Source organism: Rhinopithecus bieti, unplaced genomic scaffold (assembly GCF_001698545.2).
Source record: "Rhinopithecus bieti isolate Rb0 unplaced genomic scaffold, ASM169854v2 scaffold_986, whole genome shotgun sequence".
Taxonomy (NCBI): domain Eukaryota; kingdom Metazoa; phylum Chordata; class Mammalia; order Primates; family Cercopithecidae; genus Rhinopithecus; species Rhinopithecus bieti.
This window is the reverse complement of record NW_016803218.1, coordinates 268,001-287,067: the sequence shown is the minus strand read 5'-3', so window position 1 is coordinate 287,067 and position 19,067 is coordinate 268,001. Positions and strand designations below refer to the sequence as shown.

Genomic DNA, 19,067 nt, shown 5'->3' with positions numbered 1-19,067 from the left:
ATGTGCGTCATCTTAGAGTCACACACTCTGATATATTCACACGTGCACATCCCTTTACTCGGAAGTGTACACACCCAGGCATGCTCATTCTGTCTCCTTCTCTGCCACATACTTGCACATATTACGTGAGTGTACACACATGATGCACACACGTCTCTGTGATCTTCCATCTCTCCTCGGCAGCCCTGCTGGTGTATTGGACCCTGGCCTTCATCACCAAGACCATCAAGTTTGTCAAGTTCTTGGACCACGCCATCGGCTTCTCGCAGCTACGCTTCTGCCTCACGGGGCTGCTGGTGATCCTCTATGGGATGCTGCTCCTCGTGGAGGTCAATGTCATCAGGGTGAGGGTAAGCAGGCCACTGAGGATGCACCTGGGCCAGGGCAGGGTGGGGAGCAGAGGCTGTGGCCTCTGTCCTGCCCTGGGTTCGACCCCCCAGCCTGCTTCTCAGCCAAGCTGAGAAGGGGTCAACTTGTTTTACCTGCCCCTGTAAAGAGGAGTGGGGCCATGGTGGGGGAAGTTTCAGGAGAGACACTACATCTGGCCCACATGCGCTCTACCCCAGGCTCCCAGAGGGAGAGGGGTTGACAGGTGTGTTTGCTGAGGTTGGCGGATGACTTTCCATAGAGAGGGAAGATAAGCATCAGGCACTGGCCTCTCCTTTCTTTCTTCGGTGGTGGGGGACTTGTCTTTGCTTTAATGTATTCATATTGTCACAAGCATACATGAATGAGTGTTTTGTTTTCCTTTCTGTTTGCTCCCGCCTCCCTCTCTCTTTCCCACCCCAGACTCCAACCTTCCCCTGCCCCTATCCCTACCTCCCCAGGTAGCACAGACTAATGAACTCATTTGTCTTTCCCATGCTTTGTTTTTATTAGTATAAAACCATATGTGTCTATCTAAATAAATATCTATTCAGGTTTTTTTCCTCTCAACACAAGTGAATATGTAGGTTTCCCCCTCAGTATTTATCTTGTAAGAATGGGATCATATTATGCACTGTTTTCTGCACTGTGCTTTTCTCACCCAACAAATATCTCTTGGGACTCCCTCCAAGCCATCTGATATGGCTAATTCTATTTTCTTAATGGCTGCATAATTTTCCATCGTATGGATGAGCCATAATATATTCAGCTATTTCTCTATGGATGGGCATTCACTTTGTTGCCAAGTTCTTGCCTTCATGAATAATGGTGTATCAAGCATACTTATATTTATGTATTGCTGCTTTTATTTCTATGGGAGAGAGTCCAAGGAATGGCGTTGCTGGGTCAAAGGGTCTGTGTATTTTAAATTTTGATCAATGTTACATATTGCCCTCCAGAAAGATTGTCATCTGCCAGCAATAAGTGAGAAAACCCTTTCCCTGCCTTCCAGCCAGCAGTGAGGGCTATAGCCCTTTCAAACTTGGACTGCTTGCATTTCTCTGACTCTTCTGCTTTTAGTTGGTGATCTGAAGGGCACAAGGCTCCTTATGTGTCCCCCCACCCTCCAGTGACCCTCACAGGAACCCTGTGATGCAAGCACCATCCCCTTTGTAGATGAGGAAACCTTTTAGATGAGGCTTGTCCAAAAACACCTTGCTGGTAAGTGGAGAAGCCAGGATTCGAAACCAGGTCTACATGACTTGGAGGTCTGTGAACTGTATATGAAACATGGTGGTATCTTAGATCTGTGGAGAAGATAGTACGTGAGAGATTCCTGCTCCTCCCCAGCCCAACCTAAACCCAACCCAGCCCAGCCATGGGGGATTCAAAGTCAACCTCAATGAGCAGTTACAAAGTCAGGAGGCTCTAACATTGGTGGCCAGGAAGTGTTGGGGAATCCTTTTCCTGGTAATAATTATAGGTGAAAGATGGCCCCATCTGTTAGAGATCAAGTGTGGAATATCACAACCCCAGATCCTTGCTGGGGCAAGGTAGGGAGTGGTGAGAAGTTGCATTTACCCATCCCCCATGGCCCATGTGCCCCACAGAGATACATCTTCTTCAAGACACCGAGGGAGGTGAAGCCGCCCGAGGACCTGCAGGACCTGGGGGTGCGCTTCCTGCAGCCCTTCGTGAATCTGCTGTCCAAAGGTACCTACTGGTGGATGAACACCTTCATCAAGACTGCCCACAAGAAGCCCATCGACTTGCGAGCCATTGGGAAGCTGCCCATCGCCATGAGGGCCCTCACCAACTACCAGCGGCTCCGTGAGGCCTTTGACGCCCAGGTGGTCAGTGGAGGCACAGCCACACCATCTATTCCTTGCCTTCTGGTTTAGGGTCACAGAGAGGGACCTCAAAGGGCATTAGGTCAAAATCGTGGTGGGACAAGCGGGGAAACTGAGGCTGTTGAGGGGAAGAAGCTTGCCTTAAGTCACACAGTGAACCAGGGACAGTTGCAGGGCTGAAGAGTCATAGGACAGGCACAATTGGAATGGCCCTTACCGTTTAGGTCATCTAGTCCAATGTCCTCATCCAGGTGGGGAAACTGAGGCTCTGAGAAGGGAAGTGACCCCACTGGACTCTCACGCCCCTGTGCTCTTTCCTCTGGAGCTTACTGACTATAAAGGTTGGAATGTTCACTTGATTTGGAGAGCAGGAGTATTAGTGGTCTGATCCTTATGGTAACTCCATGAATTGAGCCAGGCAGGAATCTCCCCATGTCACTGAGGAGCAAATTGAGGCCCTGAGAAAGGCTGTGATCTGCCCAGAGCTGGCCCACAGCTGGCAGGCAGCAGAGCCAGTCTCCTGACTCCCAGTCCAGTGCTCCTTCACTGCCTCTGTCCTCGCACCAGGGCAGTTGCTGAGGCAGACACAGTGGCAGGTGGTAATGAGTGAGTGTGCCACATGGCCACTTCCTCATTCCAATGCTGTGCTCATCACATAGTCCCTGACCAGCTGTGTGACCTCGAGCAATCATCTGGCCTCAGTTTGCCCATCTAGACCATGTTGGCATTGATAGGGCCCTCCCAATTGTGCACTTGCTGATTCCATGATCTCTTCCTGGAGTTCACCTGCTTGCAGAGGATGTGGCCACTGGGTTTCCCCAGGCAACAGGAGCTAGGGGCATCCTGGGAGGCTAGGCCCAGCCCTGAATGAGCCCTCAGCCACCCTGACCTGGCCATGGTCTCTCTGGGCAGAGGAAGGACGTGCAGGGCACTCAAGGTGCCCGGGCCATCTGGCAGGCACTCAGCCATGCCTTCGGGAGGCGCCTGGTCCTCAGCAGCACTTTCCGCATCTTGGCCGACCTGCTGGGCTTCGCCGGGCCACTGTGCATCTTTGGAATCGTGGACCACCTTGGGAAGGAAAACGACGTCTTCCAGCCCAAGGTAGGCAGCCCCAGCAGTAGGGTAAGGCACCCTCTAGATGGTTTTCAGTTGTTTCTGAGAGTGCAACAGGCCAATGCGTGTGAGCCATGGCCACACTGGAGTGGCTCCTCATACATGCGCAAAGCCTATAGCAGTATCCCCACCACAAACTACTCTGCATCTGGTCAACAGAAATGCTGGGGGCGAGCCTGTGCCCCAAGGGTGTCCTACTCACCTCTCACCATCACTACCATAATACCTCTCCCGGTAGTCAGGTCAGTCCGAAAACTGCAGGAGGTGCTTTTGTTTGTCCAGTGTCTAGAGCTTCTGTGGCTTGGATTTGTTGGCTTTCAGTTTATGTCATCTTAGTAAACTTTAAAAATTTTGAACATCTGTCTTCTTCAGTCCTGTAAATGCTGGCACTTGAGCTTCTGCAGGGGTATCTTGGGAGCTGCTGTCAGAGGACAGAGAAGTGGGAAACCCTCATGAGTGGAGTTTTGTCTCTCCCCACTCCAAATTTCATTCAAAGCTGCCCGAGTTTTATTAATATGTTAGACTTTTCTATTAAAATTTCTTTTTTAATAAAAGTTTCCATGGCTTAAAAACACTGGAAACTTCTTAGACTTGATTATATCCAATGGCCTTTGCAGTTGTAAAGATTCTACAAACTGAAATTTGTTGGAGCTAGAAAACCCTTCCTGGGGGTTATTTTCCCTGCGTGGGGCCATAGCATCCACTTCGGGGGCTGGGGAGACTGTGTTCTATAGTCTGTTTCTTTGTGGCCGTTTAGGTTTAAATGGCCACAAAATGAAAAACTTTTTACCCCTAATAAGTTTCAGAGTTTTAGTTTCCAAGTGAGGATGCCTTTATAACATTTTAATCACAGACAGTCTGAAAATAATGCAGAGAATTGGGAATTAGGGTTTTTAATAATTTATGACACCCTATGCGTAACATTTGTTCATCTCATGAGCTCTAAAATCGCAGCTAGCAGTTAATCCTCAGGAGGTTTATGTTCATTTTTCTGGAGATATAATTAGTCAGCTGAACAGTGTTGGCCACAGATATGAGATACGTCGAATCTGATTTATGCAGCAAACGTTTATTGAACACTGCTGTGTGCCAGGCCTGGGTTGGGCTGTGGGAATATGAAAGCAATAGTTATGACGAGGATGATTAACAATATTAACAGCCACTTATTGACCACATAATACATACCTGGCTAGGTGCACAAGTTATCCATATGTGATTTAATCCCTAAAACTACCCTTTGGTGTGAGTATATTTTGCAACAGCTTTACTGTGATATACCTCAGATATTGTACAGTTTATGAGATGATAGGTATTCTTATCCACATTTTACAGATGAGAAAGTTGAGGCTCAGAAAGGTTAAGTAACTTTCCCCAGGGTCTCTCAGCTAGTTAGTAAGAGAGGCAGAATTTGAATATAAGACTCTTTCACTCCACAGTCTGGGCATTTACAACCACGAAGCTAAATTTACTATTATTATCCAGCCATCACCTCAGGCTCCAAGGATTATGAAACCCAATGGTGAGGAGAGAAATCGAAATAAATTACTTCCATGCTACGTGTTACATATGACTCTTAGGAGGTATATTCAGGGAATTGTGGGAAAAGAGAGTGATTAACTTAGCCAGTGGTCATGAACAGCTTCATAGAGGAGGGGATGTTTGAATGGACGGACAAGTAGCAATTTGCCAGGCTGCCATGGGAAGATTTCTTGCTCAATCAAGAATGCAAGGACCACTTTTGCTTACTTAAACTTTGATAGTTTTTGAAGCCATCTCTGGTTTTTTGAGCCTCTCTACTTTATCTGGCCCATAAAAGAGAGGGGAAGTGACTGCTTCTCTTGTCTACAGGAGTGTCACCTTCAACGCTAGCCTGACCATAGGCTACCCCAGAATACCCTCCATTGGCAATCCTGAAGCAGCATGGAGCCAGTTGTTAATATTAGGGGGAAATGACACAAGCCAGAACCCTTATCAGAGTGTCCACACCACTCTCTTCTTCCTGTGTTTCCCAAAACCCTTCTGGGATTCTGCTAAGGAGAGAACTCTGAGGCAGGATGTGCCAAAGAGATGGTGAGAACACTTAGAACTTTAGTTCATCTGAACTTTATCATTGCCATTTTTTTCTCTTTGTTTATACACAAACCCTGGGGTTTATTACCCTCTCATTGGAATGCTCTTGTCCCAGTTACTGAGCACACAAATCCCGGAGACAGATGGCCCTGCCTCAGTGGCAGTGGGCCTTATCAGATTTAATATTTGTTCCCTGCAGCCCAAACACAATCAGCAAATTTCCGACACAGAAACGAGAGTTGAAAGTAAATATAGTCTCCAGTGTCCGCAACAAAGAACTCTCCATCATGTGGTTGCCTGGGATGTGGCTTAATTCTCATTTGGGCTTCTGAGCTCAGAGAAAATGGGGGAAAGGGATCATTTACTGAGATCATTTGGTTCATTTCCCAGCCCCCAAGCCATTCTAATCCAGAGAGAACTGAGTGCTATTCTGGTCTTTATGAATGACAAAGAAGGAAGCTCCCTAGCTACATGTTGCAATGTTTCACAATCTGGGAGAGGAAGCCCTTTTTTCTGCCCAGCCTTAATCCATCCTGCAGCAGTCGGCACAGCGGGGCACCTATGGTTTATTCATCATTACTATTCCTTCCTAAGATTCTCAGAGTTGGCAAGAAACATATCATCCTTGGTATCCACAAGGACAAACATTTCTGATGTCCTCTTTAGTTACTGAAAGTGTCTGTGACTTGCCAGATCTTTGATGCTCCTATCACCCCACTGCCACTCCCCAGGGAAAGCTGGGACCCAGTTTGGGCTCTGCCTATGATCTATAACTCTTTCCCGCCTCCTCCTCTCCAGCCCAACCCCTACTCCCAATCTGTCACCTGCCATAGATGCCACAGATCTGTCTGGAGGGCAAGAGAATTGGATTCATAATGAGCTGCTGGTGTCTGAAACCTGCCAGCACTGCACTGGGCTATCAGCTGAGCCAAAGGAAGAAGGAACAGTCTGGGTTTGATCGAAGGGCTAAAGCTTCAAACAGCCTTTAAATCTCAGTAGGAAAACGTGTAGGTTTGGTAATGTGTGTGTGTTTCTGAATGAGTTCCCCTGAGAACTGCTTATGGTTCTGTATGTGTATTCTGTTTGTCCCTATGTCTTTTGGTGTGTCTTTCTGCGTGTGTGTGCGTGTGTGTGTGCATGTGTGTGTGCGTGTGTGTGTGCATGTGTGTGTGCGTGTGTGTGTGCATATGTGTGCCCCTGTTTGGATGGCCATATTTGTGGCTATCATTATGAGTGACTTAATGAGTGTGTATGCCTTGGTGTTTCTGTGACTTTGTGGTTTTAGTGTGTGCGCTGGCCTCTTCATAACCATGTCCATGCAACTGGTCTGTCCTGGAGTACCTGCCTTCAATTCACTAGCTCCTTAGCCACCAAGACTCTGCTCAAATGTCATCTGCCAGGAAAATTTCACCTGGTTGAATTAGATGCCCCTTCTCTGTGCTCACATAACATCCTATCAAAGTGCTCTGTCTCTTTCCCTGACTTGATCCTCTGTCCCCCATTATCTGACCTCTGTGTGCCCAGCACTCAGCCCCCTCCCTGCCTGATACCCAGGAGATGCATGGGAAATGGTTCTGCAATGAAGAAATAATGCAGCAGTTACTATACATTGAGTGCTTACACTTACTGTTTTTCCTGTGCACTGTTGCATTGACTTCTCATAACAACTCTCTGAAGTCCCTTCATAGCCTCATCTTACAGATGAGGAAATTGAAGCTAAGAGAGGTTGAGGAACTTACCTAAGGACACAGTGGCTAATATATTATGAGTCAGGACCTCGAAGTCCAGGCTCTTAACCACCATGTCAAACAGTCTTGGATGAATGGGTAGGTGTGTTGGTCTCTGGGTGGCCAAAGATAGTTTTATTCTTTACCCAGGGCCTCCCAGGGCTGGGACCTATGGACAACTCACCTTTTGGCACCTGCCAAAATAAGAAGCAAGAGCCCAAGTGATCCTCTCTCCTTTAAGCACCAGAGAACATGTGAAGGGGACCTTTCCAATCACACCTCCGGCCTGGCAGAGACAATGGGGGTCCAAACTAGAGTTGGGAGTGCTGGATTCTAGTCCTACCTCTGCAGCTAACTCTCTTTATCCTCCTCAGCAGTCACATTTTGCAAGCCTCAACTACAAAATGTGTAATAACTTCTGTAGAAAGTACATGGGGGCATGAAGATCATTGGCTTGATTACTTTTAAAAAATGTATATTGAGGACTACTGGGGAAATCCCTGGAAACAAACACAATTCTTCCCTGAGAGCTTGTGAAAGTGCAAGACTAGGGCCTATGATTTTCCAAAGCATTTTCTTCCACTGAGTGTCAGGTTGTAGGTCCTTAGTCTTTTCTCTCTTGCCTTGGTACCTGCAGGGTGCTGGCCAGTGCTATCATACCCAGGACTCTCTTCTAGGTAGACTCCACCAGGGCCTGCCTTCCTTGGGCAGCACGGCAGGCCTCTTGGCTAGTCTAGTACCCACTAATTTCTTTTTCTTTTTTGTTTGGTGGAGGGTGGAGTCTCACTCTGTCTCCCAGGCTGGAGTACACTGGCGCAATCTCAGCTCACTGCAACCTCTGCCTCCTGGGTTCAAGCGATTCTCCTGGCCCAGCCTCCCGAGTAGTTGGGATTACAGGCATGCATCACCATTCCCGGCTATTTTTTTGTATTTTTAGTAGAAACACGGTTTCAGCATGTTGGCCAGGCTGGTCTCAAACTCCCAACCTCAGGTGATCCGCCTACCTTAGCCTCCCAAAGTACTGGGATTACAGGCATGACTCACCACGCCTAGCCAGGTACCCACTTCTTAACTGAAACTTAGCTATTCCAGTTTCCATCCCTTTTAAACCAACTCTTTGAAGAGCGATCTAATAATGACCCAATGACTTATAGCTGCAGTGAGATTTTTATTTTAACAGGTCACAAAATTCTCAATCTACAAAAATCCCTTTCTGACCCTAGGGTATGTTTGTTGGGGGCAGGGAGAGAGTCAAAGTTTTGCCTTTAGAGCTGCAAAACTAGAATTTGTTGTTTTGTTAAAAATGCACAAATACTGACTAGTATATTTAAGTAACACCCACAGTCTAATGAACAAACATGATCAGTTGGCTTTTCCAGCCATCATTCTCCAGCCTGTGTGTTTCTGCTCATTGTAACACAACATGTGTGTGGCAGTCCATGTTTCTCCAGAGCTTTCATGAGAATTAGTGGTCTTGGGTGCATAGTGTTCCCAGGAGTATCATAATTACATAATCATTCCCTGTGGTTGGACGTTTATGTGGGTTTTTGCATTCTCCTCTTGCTCTGGCCCCAAAATAAATGTCTGTGTTCATACAGCCATTACCTTATGTGAAATTATTTTCTTTGGGATAAATTCTCATGATGTGTTGTTGCTTTAAAATCATGGACTCCAGTCTCCAGAGCTGCGTACCTGCAGAGGACAGTGAGACAGAAGAATCCCAGGCCATGTTAAACAGGACCGGGTCTTCCTAACCCCCATATTTCTATATTTCTGACCCAGTACCAGCCAGGGTCCCCCACAAGTCACAAGTCACAAGCCTGTAACTGACACTAGGACACTTAAGGTCAAAGGCCTGGACGAGGCCTAGACACTGGGTCTGGGGTAGTGTTTTGGACATCATCCAGGTTCATGTTCATATGTTGTCCCCTTACCAGCATGTGACCTTGGGCCAGCCACTAACCCTACTGAAACTCCTTTTTTCGTGTATGAAATGGGGCTAATAATGGTACCCTCCTCAGTAGGGTATTGTAAGGATAGAGTTTTGCAACTGATAAATGTTGTCTCCTGCCCCTTCCTCCCCGGAAGATCAGGTCTCTCCCTGCAGCCTAATTTTAAGGCCGATTTTTCTGCTTCCAGCCCACCCCCGCCCTTCTACCTTCAACTTCCTCCCTCTCCGTCTCCCTCTGGTACACTGGCAAATGGGACAGAGACCCTGGGTAGAGCCTTCCTCTTAGAGTCTTGCATGCATCCCTCAGTGGTCTCCCTGTGGCTGCTTCCTGCTGCCCCCAACAGATATAGACCCCTGGCGCACACAGCACAGGAGAGACAATGGTGAGCAGGATCAGACAGCTCCAGGGAGCAGTGAGGGCTGGCTTAGAGAACCTCTGTTAAACTGAGAGGCCACCATCAGGAAGCTCTGATCCAAGATCCAGGAATTCCTGACTCTAGGGAAAGGCCTCCTGAGAGCCTGGGCCCTCTCTGCCTGATCCTGGTTGTGGATGTGCCCTCAAACTCCTTTTCATCACTTTGTTCCCATCCCGCTTTACCCTGCAGCAGCTCCCACACCCTGCCAAATAGCACGCATAGTCCGGGGCAGTGTCTTAAGAAAGAGCAGAGTTCTGTCTTCATGGAAATATTGATGTGGCTCTGCTGGGGAGCAATGGATTTATCAAGATCAAAGTTTTCCTGGGAGTTATTGATGCTTAATTTGGAAATAGACACACTGTTGTTCCCTGGTATCTTTAGCAACAAAGTTAAAATGTTTGTTTTTCTTCACTGGTTGCTATCTGAGATCTTGCTAGAAGTACACAAGAGAACCTTAAATTTAATAGGAGGCCCTGGGAGCCCATGAGGCTGGCGGGCTTGGGTCTGAAATCTTTTCAGTCTCTTATAAGTGATGAGCTCCCATTCTCTCCCGAGAGCTCTACGGTGCCATGTTTTCCAGTGGCCTTTTCTGCTCCGTAATTGCTACAGTACAAGCTGTTGGTGAGTTTGGAACAAGGAAGCTGCTGATTCCGTTTCTGTAGCAGAGAACATGCACCGTGAGACTTGCTATTACCAGTTCAGGTTTTAGCTGCTCTATTTATTCTTGCCCCATTCAGAATGCTGTCCCCTGGGCCTGTGGCCACAATGTTGAGAGTCATATTTATGGGCCTGCGGTTATAATTGGGCCCCATTCTATTCCCTCAAGTGGAAAAATGAACAGGGTGTAAGCAACTTTCCCTGTAGTTAGAAGAATGTTTAGTTGGATTTATCAGTCTGATTTTTCACTCATAAACAATTGAATAAGACTTTGCAGGCACGGAGGGTCTTGTAATAATCATGGCCATGGTCCATTATGGCACAGTGATGTGTTCTACGGTGGTCATTTTGCTGGCAGTGACAGTCACCTCTGAACTTCTCTTTCCAACAGACACAATTTCTCGGAGTTTACTTTGTCTCATCCCAAGAGTTCCTTGCCAATGCCTATGTCTTAGCCGTGCTTCTGTTCCTTGCCCTCCTACTGCAAAGGACATTTCTGCAAGCATCCTACTATGTGGCCATTGAAACTGGAATTAACTTGAGAGGAGCAATACAGGTACTTGGATGATTATTTTTCACTTCACCATAAGAACTATTATTAGGAATAATGTCCATGAGTGTTATTCATCCTCATGGACACTCAAGAATAATTCTGCTGTGAATTTATTTTTTGTTGCCCATTAACAATGTTTTAAAACAGTAACCATTGACAAGGCAATGTGGGATAGTGGAAAATGTCTTGGGCTGAACTTGGGAGGCAGAGTAGCTCTGGCTCTGGTTCTGCCTTGGACTAGATCTGAAAAGTCAACTGCTCAGCCCTTGGCTTGAAAGTGGCAGACATCACCAATTCATCACAGCACTCTTTCTGACCAAGGGTAAATGCAACCTTGGAATCCTCTCTACATGGCTATTCCAGAGTTCTGCTACCAGACCGTCTTCTTTGGGTGTGAAAAAAGGAATGTGCTTGACATACCAGGTCTAGATAGCCTCTAAGACAGGGTGCCCTCTAAGATGGGGTATTAGTCCATGGCCTGTTAGGAACTGAGCCACACAGCAGGAGGTAAGCAGTGGAAGCAAGCATTGCTACCTGAGCTCTGCCTCCTGTCAGATCAGCAGCTACATTAGACTCTCATAGGAGTATAAACCCTATTGTGAACTGTGCAGGCAAGGGTCTAGGTTGTGTGTTCCTTATGAGAATCTAATGCCTGCTGATCTGAAGTGGAACAGTTTCATCCTGAAACCATCCCTCTCCCCCAGGTCCATGGAAAAATTGTCTTCCACAAAACCAGTCGCTGGTGCCAAAAAGGTTGAGGACAACTGCTCTAAGTTCTGTTTGAACTCTGAAATCTTGCCCACTGAGAGTGACCTATTTGGGCTGTTGGGTCACTTAATTCTAGGCTCTTGGTCCTGCCTTCTGTGGCTTCCCTGTTAGAGATTCTTGGAAAGATGATCAAAGCCAGGGAGTATTCAGGGCCCCTTTGAAGAAGGTGATGATGAGAGTTGTCCAAGTCCCAGAGTCTTCACTAGGATTTTGGTTCAGCTATCAGACTAGAGCGACATCCTGTTTGAGAATAGTTTAAATGGGATAGAAGTTTGTTTATTCTTCAGATAGAGTCAGGGCTGACACAGGAGCTACTCGATGATCAGAGACCTGGCTTCTTCTGTCATGTTGCTCTGCCAGCCTTCTTTTGTGATTTTCGTCTCAATAACCATGGTGGCTATTGAAACTGCCACTATATTTACATTTAAACCAGCCAGAAGAAGGGATAAGAGGAGGGAACCCATCTTCCTTTTAAAATCATAATGCTTAATTTGCACATGCCCTCTTGCATCCCATTGGTGAGAAATTGGCCAAATGGCCATATCTGGAGAGGCTAGAAAGAGCTTGGTCTTTATTCTTGACAGCTATATATGCACTGCTAGAAATTCTCTGTGCAAAGAGGAGAATGGGCATTGGGAATAACTAGATGCAGCTATGCCTAGTGATGTCCATGAAGTTGTGGTAAAATCCTAAAGCTACCTCATTCTTCAGAAATGTTCCTCAGAATCATTAACATTGGTCATGTGGAAGCCAGGATAAGAAGCTCTGCAGAAAAGGGACCGAGAGGACAAGGATATAGCTTGGGCTGGGGACAGTGCCAGAGTCCCAACTCTGGCTATCTTAGAATAGTCTGTGTGAATGGTGCCCTCCCAAGTTGTGCAGTACACAACCTGTGCAGCTGTATATGGCAACACTGCCCATCCCCAGTGGTTTCTCACTGGGAAAGCAAAGTATTTCCTCAGTGATGTCATTATGTGACAATAGTGGAAAGACCCCAGGAAAATCTAAGACCTTCTAAGACTCATGGGGTCCCAGAGCTGGGAGAAACCAAACTGTTGCTCAGTTCAGAAAACCTCTCTAGAAATCCCAGCCTCTCCTCAGACCCCTCCAGTGACAGGCAGACTTGCACCACCACAAAACAGCCACTTTTGTGGTTGGACAGTTCTTTAATTAAATATACTTACTGTGTGTATGTCATAAATTACATTTTCCAATTACACCAAAAGATCCAAAAATGGTTTTTTAATGTGTTAGCATATAATCGTTTTCATCAAATTGTTTGAATCTTTCATGTTAATAAGAGAGATTCATTACTATGCCACAGAAAGGAAAGACTGGTTTTAATTATAGAAACAAATTAGAGGGGCGGAGCGCAATGGCTCATGACTGTAATCCCAGCACTTTGGGAGGCCGAGGCGGGTGGATCACGAAGTTAGGAGTTTGAGACCAGCCTGACCAACATAGTGAAACCCCATCTCTACTGAAAATACAAAAATTAGCCAGGCGTGTTGGCATGCACCTGTAGTCCCAGCTACTCAGGAGGCTGAGGCAGGAGAATCTCTTGAACCCAGCAGGTGGAGGTTGCAGTGAGCCGAGATCATGCCACTGTACTCCAGCTTGGGCAACACAGTGAGACTTCATCTAAAAAAAAAAAAAAAAAAAAAAAAAAAAAAAAAAAAAAGAGTGGCTCTTGCTTGTAATCCCAGCACTTTGGGAGGCCGAGGTGGGCAGATCATGAGGTCAGGAGATCGAGACCATCCTGGCTAATACAGTGAAACCCCGTCTCTACTAAAAATACAAAAAAATTATCTGGGCGTGGTGGGGGGTGCCTGTAGTCCCAGCTACTTGTGAGGCTGAGGCAGGGGAATGGCCTGAACCCGGGAGGAGGAGCTTGCAGTGAGCCAAGATAGCGCCACCACACTCAAGCCTGGGTGACAGAGCAAGACTCCATCTCAAAAAAAAGAAAAAGAAAGAGAGAGAGAGAGAAGGCAGGAAGGCAGGAAGGCAGGAAGGCAGGAAAGAAAGAAAAGAAAGAAAAGAAAGAAAAGAAAGAAAGAAAGAAAGAAAGAAAGAAAGAAAGAAAGAAAGAAAGAAAGAAAGAAAGAAAGGGAAAGAAAGAAGGAAGGAAAGAAAGAGAAACAAATTAAGGAGAGAAAAAAAAACCTTTCTTTCTTTCTTTTGGAGATTTCCAGAGATTTCCAGAAAATGTACCCTTACAGATGAGAGTCTGTGTCTTCATGGGTTAGAGAATAAACACACTTTGTGCATAAAAAGTTATTAAGCACAATTCCTGAATTATACATAATTACTAGCTATGAGTCAGTTGTGCATTTCTATGTATGCTAGTCTTCACTTAGTAAGGCTTTATTTCACAGATCACTTGGTGTCCCTACTTCACTGAAACTAAGTCCCTACTTCACTGAAACTAAGTCCCTACTTCACTGAAACTAGGTGATTATCTTTTAAAGTCTCATTTCACATAACCTAGGAGGTATATAGATTTGTTTAAAAATGTAATTGCCATTGTTTTAAACCTTACCCACAGTATATATAAACTCACAGAAAGACATAGAATGGGTTCATTATTTTAAATCTTGCCCATGGTGAATATTAGCTCACAGAAAGACATAGAATAGGTTCCTGCCTTAAGAAAACCTGACCTGCAAAAAAACCTGGGTTTGCACAAGAGGAATTAAGGGTGGGGAGCCCACCTTACAACAGAATGTATAATAGAATTTTATCCAAGAGCAAGCATCCTGAGGACATTTAAGACCCAGATGCATTTTTCCTTATTTAAGAGCACATATCCAAAAATTGCAGTCTTTCTGGGAGGCATGATCACTCTGCACATAAAGCTTTTAGGTTCAGAGCTCGGGGAGGCCATTACCACAGCTGCTGTGTGAGGGTCCATCTGCCCTGTGAGGGTCCTTGGGGTGGCTGCACTCTGGGGATAGTGCTGGGGCTGACTGACTCACACAGTCGTGTAACACATCAGACCTTCCAAAGTCGAACCCTTGTTTTGTTTCAAGGCTGAATTATGACAAGGACTTGGTCTCAGAGCACATCTCCTCCCCAGGCTGGAGGTGGCCACTTTAAAACAGATGGCCTGCCCCACTTCATCGTTTTTATGGCTCTCATCTGTGTTCTCCACTGGCCTCTGGTGAATCAAGAATACAACTGGACTTGAATATCTGCTTTTAAAAATAAAGAACAGACCGAGTGCGGTGGCTCATGCCTGTAATCTCAGCACTTGGGAGGCTGAGGTGGGTGGATCACCTGAGGTCAGGAGTTCGAGACCAGACTGGCAAACGTGGCGAAACCCCGTCTTTACTAAAAATACAAAAATTAGCTGGGCGTGGTAGGCGCGTGCCTGTAATTCCACTACTCTGGAGGCTGAGGCACGAGAATTGTTTGAACCCGGATGGTGGAGCCTGTAGTGAGCTGAGAGCATGCCACTGCACTCCAGCCTGGGTGACAGAGCAAGACTCTGTCTCTAAATAAATTAATTAATTAAATAAAATTAAAATAAAGAGCCAAGTAAGTCCTGTCCACAGGAAAAGGCCTTACTTACTGGGGAAGTCGCTGGCTGTGCTGGAGTAGACTTGTAAGTTGGAACGGTGATACAGTACTACCTTACAGAGCTGCTCTAGGGCACCATAGGGACTGTCTGAAAAGGCCCTGGCACACTGTAACAGATGGCATCTGGGGTGGTGATGATGACAAGAATGATGATGAATGTGAAACACTCTGCTCTCATTTCTAGACCAAGATTTACAATAAAATTATGCACCTGTCCACCTCCAACCTGTCCATGGGAGAAATGACTGCTGGGCAGATCTGTAATCTGGTTGCCATCGACACCAATCAGCTCATGTGGTTTTTCTTCTTGTGCCCAAACCTCTGGGCTATGCCAGTACAGGTACCTGATGGGCTGAGGGGAAGGGAAGGGGACAGCAGGACACACAACCAGAATCTGCTGGTTCATGGCCAGTGACTAGGAGTGCACTGTCTTCCACTCCATGCTTGCCTGTACCTTTCACACACCTGGCTGTACCACAGGCTGTACCTCTGGGTCCCTCATGCCCCATACTCTGCAAGTACTGACCATCTCTCTTAATGACCGGAGAAGGCAGTATCATTAAGACTTTAAAAATGGAGCCAAGTTTATAAACTATAGAAAAATCAAGCCAGGTGCAGTGGCTCACACCTCTAATCCCAGCACTTTGGGAGGCTGAGGCAGGAGGATCATGTGAGCACAGGAGTTCAAGACTGGCCCGGGCAACACAGTGAGACCCCCATCTATACAGAAAAAAAAGAAGAAAGAAAATAAAAATCATATGTGGAGTGCTCAGAGATCTTAAAAGCTATGTTGTAGCAAAATACTTAATTACATTGAAAAGTGTTAATGTATTTTAAGCAGAAAAGTAAGTTACAAATAGTATATGTTATATGCTTACTACTAAACTGGAATATATGTTATGTATACATTTGTACATATTCACACATGAAAAAGAATTGGAAAACCACATGGTGGGATTATAAGTGATTTTTATTTTCTTTATGTGTTTCTAAATTCTCTAATAAGCATGTATTGGTTTTGAAAATCAACAACATGATATTTTTAGCCTAGGCAACAAAGTGAGACCTTGTCTGTACAAAAAATTAGCTGGGGGTGGTGGCTCACAACTATAGCCCCAGCTGAGGTGGGACGATTACCTAAAGTCCAGGAGGTGGACGTTGCAGTGAGCTACAACCACACCACTGCACTCCAGCCTGGGTGACAGAGTGACACCTTGTCTCAAAAACAAACAAACAAAACCTGGTGTTTTTTAACCAGATGTGGTGGTGCGCCCCTTTAGTCCCAGCTACCTGGGAGTCTGAGATGGGAGGACTGCTTGACCCCAGGAGTTCAAGGCTGCAGTGAGCAGTGATCACGCCCCTGCACTTCAGGCTGGACGACAGAGAGAGACTCCTGTCTCTTAAAAAAAATAATAAAAACTTTAAAACGTGGTATTTTTTTTAAAGCAAGACAACCTTTGGTGCTGGCTCAGGAAGAGGTACATTACCCCCCAATAATCAGAGGAGAATTGTGAGCGTGGTTGATCTGACCTCGGGCTTCATGTGCCCCATCTCCTATCTGGAGCTCTTCCACCAGTGTCTGATCCTGTCCTATACCTGGGAGTAAATCTACATGCTGGTGTTCAGACCAGAAACCGAAATCCCAGACGCATTCCCAGAGGGCGAGCAGGTTCCACCAGGAGAGCTTGATGTGGCAGAAAGTATCTGACTTGGGTGAGACAGGCTGATTCAAATACTTAACCTCTCTGAGCCTTGGTTTCTTCATCTATGAAATGGGAAGGATGCCTACCCTCTGGAGTTGCTATGGCAATTCAGTTAGATAATGTAAGTAACACACCACGCAGAGTGCCCCGCGGAGTCTTCACTTGGTAAATATCAGATCCCTCTAACTTGCACATGTTTGGCGTGAGTGAGACGTTACCAATCCAGAATCCATTGCTTCTTGGGATAAAGATTCCATAAACCTTCATCTCCAGTGATTTGTATTGGTCCTCCTCACTTGCAAAGCTTAGAGTTAAAAAATATTAAAAGAAAAAAAAGGGGAGAGGCTCCCACAGGGACACAGCTAGACAAGATGGGATGCAGGGAATCTGATGTTCTCTTTTATGGGAACAGTCATATACGCCATCCCCCATCACTACCTACCCACGCCCAGACTGCCCCCGCTCCATTCTGCCAAGACAGATCAATGACTATAAAAGCTACAAAAGGGCCTGGAGATCTCATCTAGTTCAGTTACCAACCAACCTTTTATGCACAAGACTCTAAGCTGGGTGAGGTGGCTCATGCCTGCAGTCTCAGTCACTCAAAAGGCTGAGGTAGGAGGATGGCTTGAGTCCAAGAGTTCAAGTACAGCCTGGGCAACATAGAGAGACCTCATCTCTAATACAATTTTTTTTTGAAACATGAAAAATGAAGATTTCTGACCATGGTTCTCTCATTAGTTAACACTTTGGGCTGTGAGGGCCTCGTGCAGAAAGACACAGCCTGGGAGGATCCTAACATGTACACAGAACTCAAAAGGCTACACGACACTTTCTGTTGTGTCCCCCTGAACAAGCAGTTTGTAAGATTTTGTTGGCTGGGCGCGGTGGCTCACTCCTGTAATCCCAGCACTTTGGGAGGCCGAGGCGGGTGGTTCACCTGAGGTCAGGAGTTCAAGACCAGCCTGACCAATATGATGAAACCTCATCTCTACTAAACATACAAAAATTAGCCGGGCATGACGGCGTGCACCTGTAGTCCCAGCTACTCTGGAGGCTGAGACAGGAGAATTGCTTGAGCCCGGGAGGCGGAGGTTGCAGTGAGCTGAGATCGCATCACTGCGTTCCAACCTGGGTGACAGAGCAAGACTTTGTCTAAAAAAAAAAAAATCAGATTTTGTCTACTAAACCTGCCACATGGTTACCATTACTAGTATTTACAGTGTTTGTTGCACATGTATCATTGCTAAGAGTGCTAACTAATATTAACAGCCTTTGCCCTATGCCTGGCCCTGTCCCAGCCCCTCTCCCTTGTGTAATTTAATCCTTGCATTGGAGGTAGGGATTTTTATCTCTACTGATTTCTTACCTTTGTTCATTTATCATGAAGTGTCCTTTGGTTTTCTGTTTTTGTATATACGTTTACCACTTATGGATTTGACCAGCACTCAAGAACCAGTGTTACTCCTGGGAGTTGATACAATCCCAGCCCCATGGCTAAGAAACTCATGTGGTTAGGATTCTGTGTGCAGCCTGGTTAGCCACAGGGCACACAAGGCTTTTTATAATATTGACATTAGTCCAGAAACCCCGTTTCCATGTAAGCCCTGAGGGCTCTTGTTGCTTCATAATCTTTTTTTGGTCACATGCACACAGCTTTATTGAGATATAACTCGCTCATTTAAAGCATACAACTCAGTGAGTTTTAGTATACTATATTCACAGAGTCGTGCAGCCATCATCACAAATGTGGAAGTTTTTATTTCCCCCGAAGAAACCCATACCCATTGGCAGTCACTCCTCATTTTCGCCCCTAGCCCTTGGCCACCGTTAGTCTCCACATACCTTTGAAAGGCTAGTGAAACTTTCTCAGAAGAATAAATGCTTGCTCAAACATTTTGGCTATAATTTCAGGGGCTTCATGGGTGCCCCCTGACATTTATCAAGAACACCAGGTTAAGGAATTTAGCTATATGGGAGGCCTCTGTGTTTCCCCATCTCCTGGGTATCAGAGGCCCAGAGAGGGCAGGGGCCTTACCCTGGACCACACAGTGAACCAGTGTAAGCTGTGTGGCGCCATACTCACATCTCTCCCTTCTGTGGTTCCCCTGTGACAGAGTGCCCATGAAGCCTTTTCGTTTATTTTCTGAGAGGAGGGTAAGCCACCTTGTATTGATCTCCAACTATATGCCAGCCACAATTCTAGGTGCTTATCATAGAGATTCATTTAATCTTCATAATAGTCCTGCAGAATGGACAGAGTCCTTCAGAGTGAGCATTATAATCACCATTTTAAAGATGAAGAAACTGAAAA

The 19,067-nt window shown here is 46.0% G+C and overlaps 1 protein-coding gene across 8 annotated transcripts in view; it reads left to right on the top strand.

Moving 5' to 3' along the window:
- ABCC8 (ATP binding cassette subfamily C member 8) overlaps positions 1 to 19,067 on the top strand; it is an 88,416-nt gene that overhangs the window by 13,646 nt on the left and 55,703 nt on the right. For 7 of the 8 annotated variants that reach the window (XR_001885081.1, XR_001885080.1, XM_017869984.1 and 4 more), the window contains 5 exons: positions 184 to 350; positions 1,977 to 2,219; positions 3,129 to 3,317; positions 10,542 to 10,706; positions 15,235 to 15,390. Coding sequence is in view for 6 of the 8 variants with exons in the window: in XM_017869984.1 (XP_017725473.1) it covers positions 184 to 350; positions 1,977 to 2,219; positions 3,129 to 3,317; positions 10,542 to 10,706; positions 15,235 to 15,390 (920 nt within the window). In the remaining 2 variants the exon portion in view is untranslated. The remainder of the gene's footprint in view (positions 1 to 183; positions 351 to 1,976; positions 2,220 to 3,128; positions 3,318 to 10,541; positions 10,707 to 15,234; positions 15,391 to 19,067) is intronic. The other variant, XM_017869944.1, reaches the window with a different exon arrangement.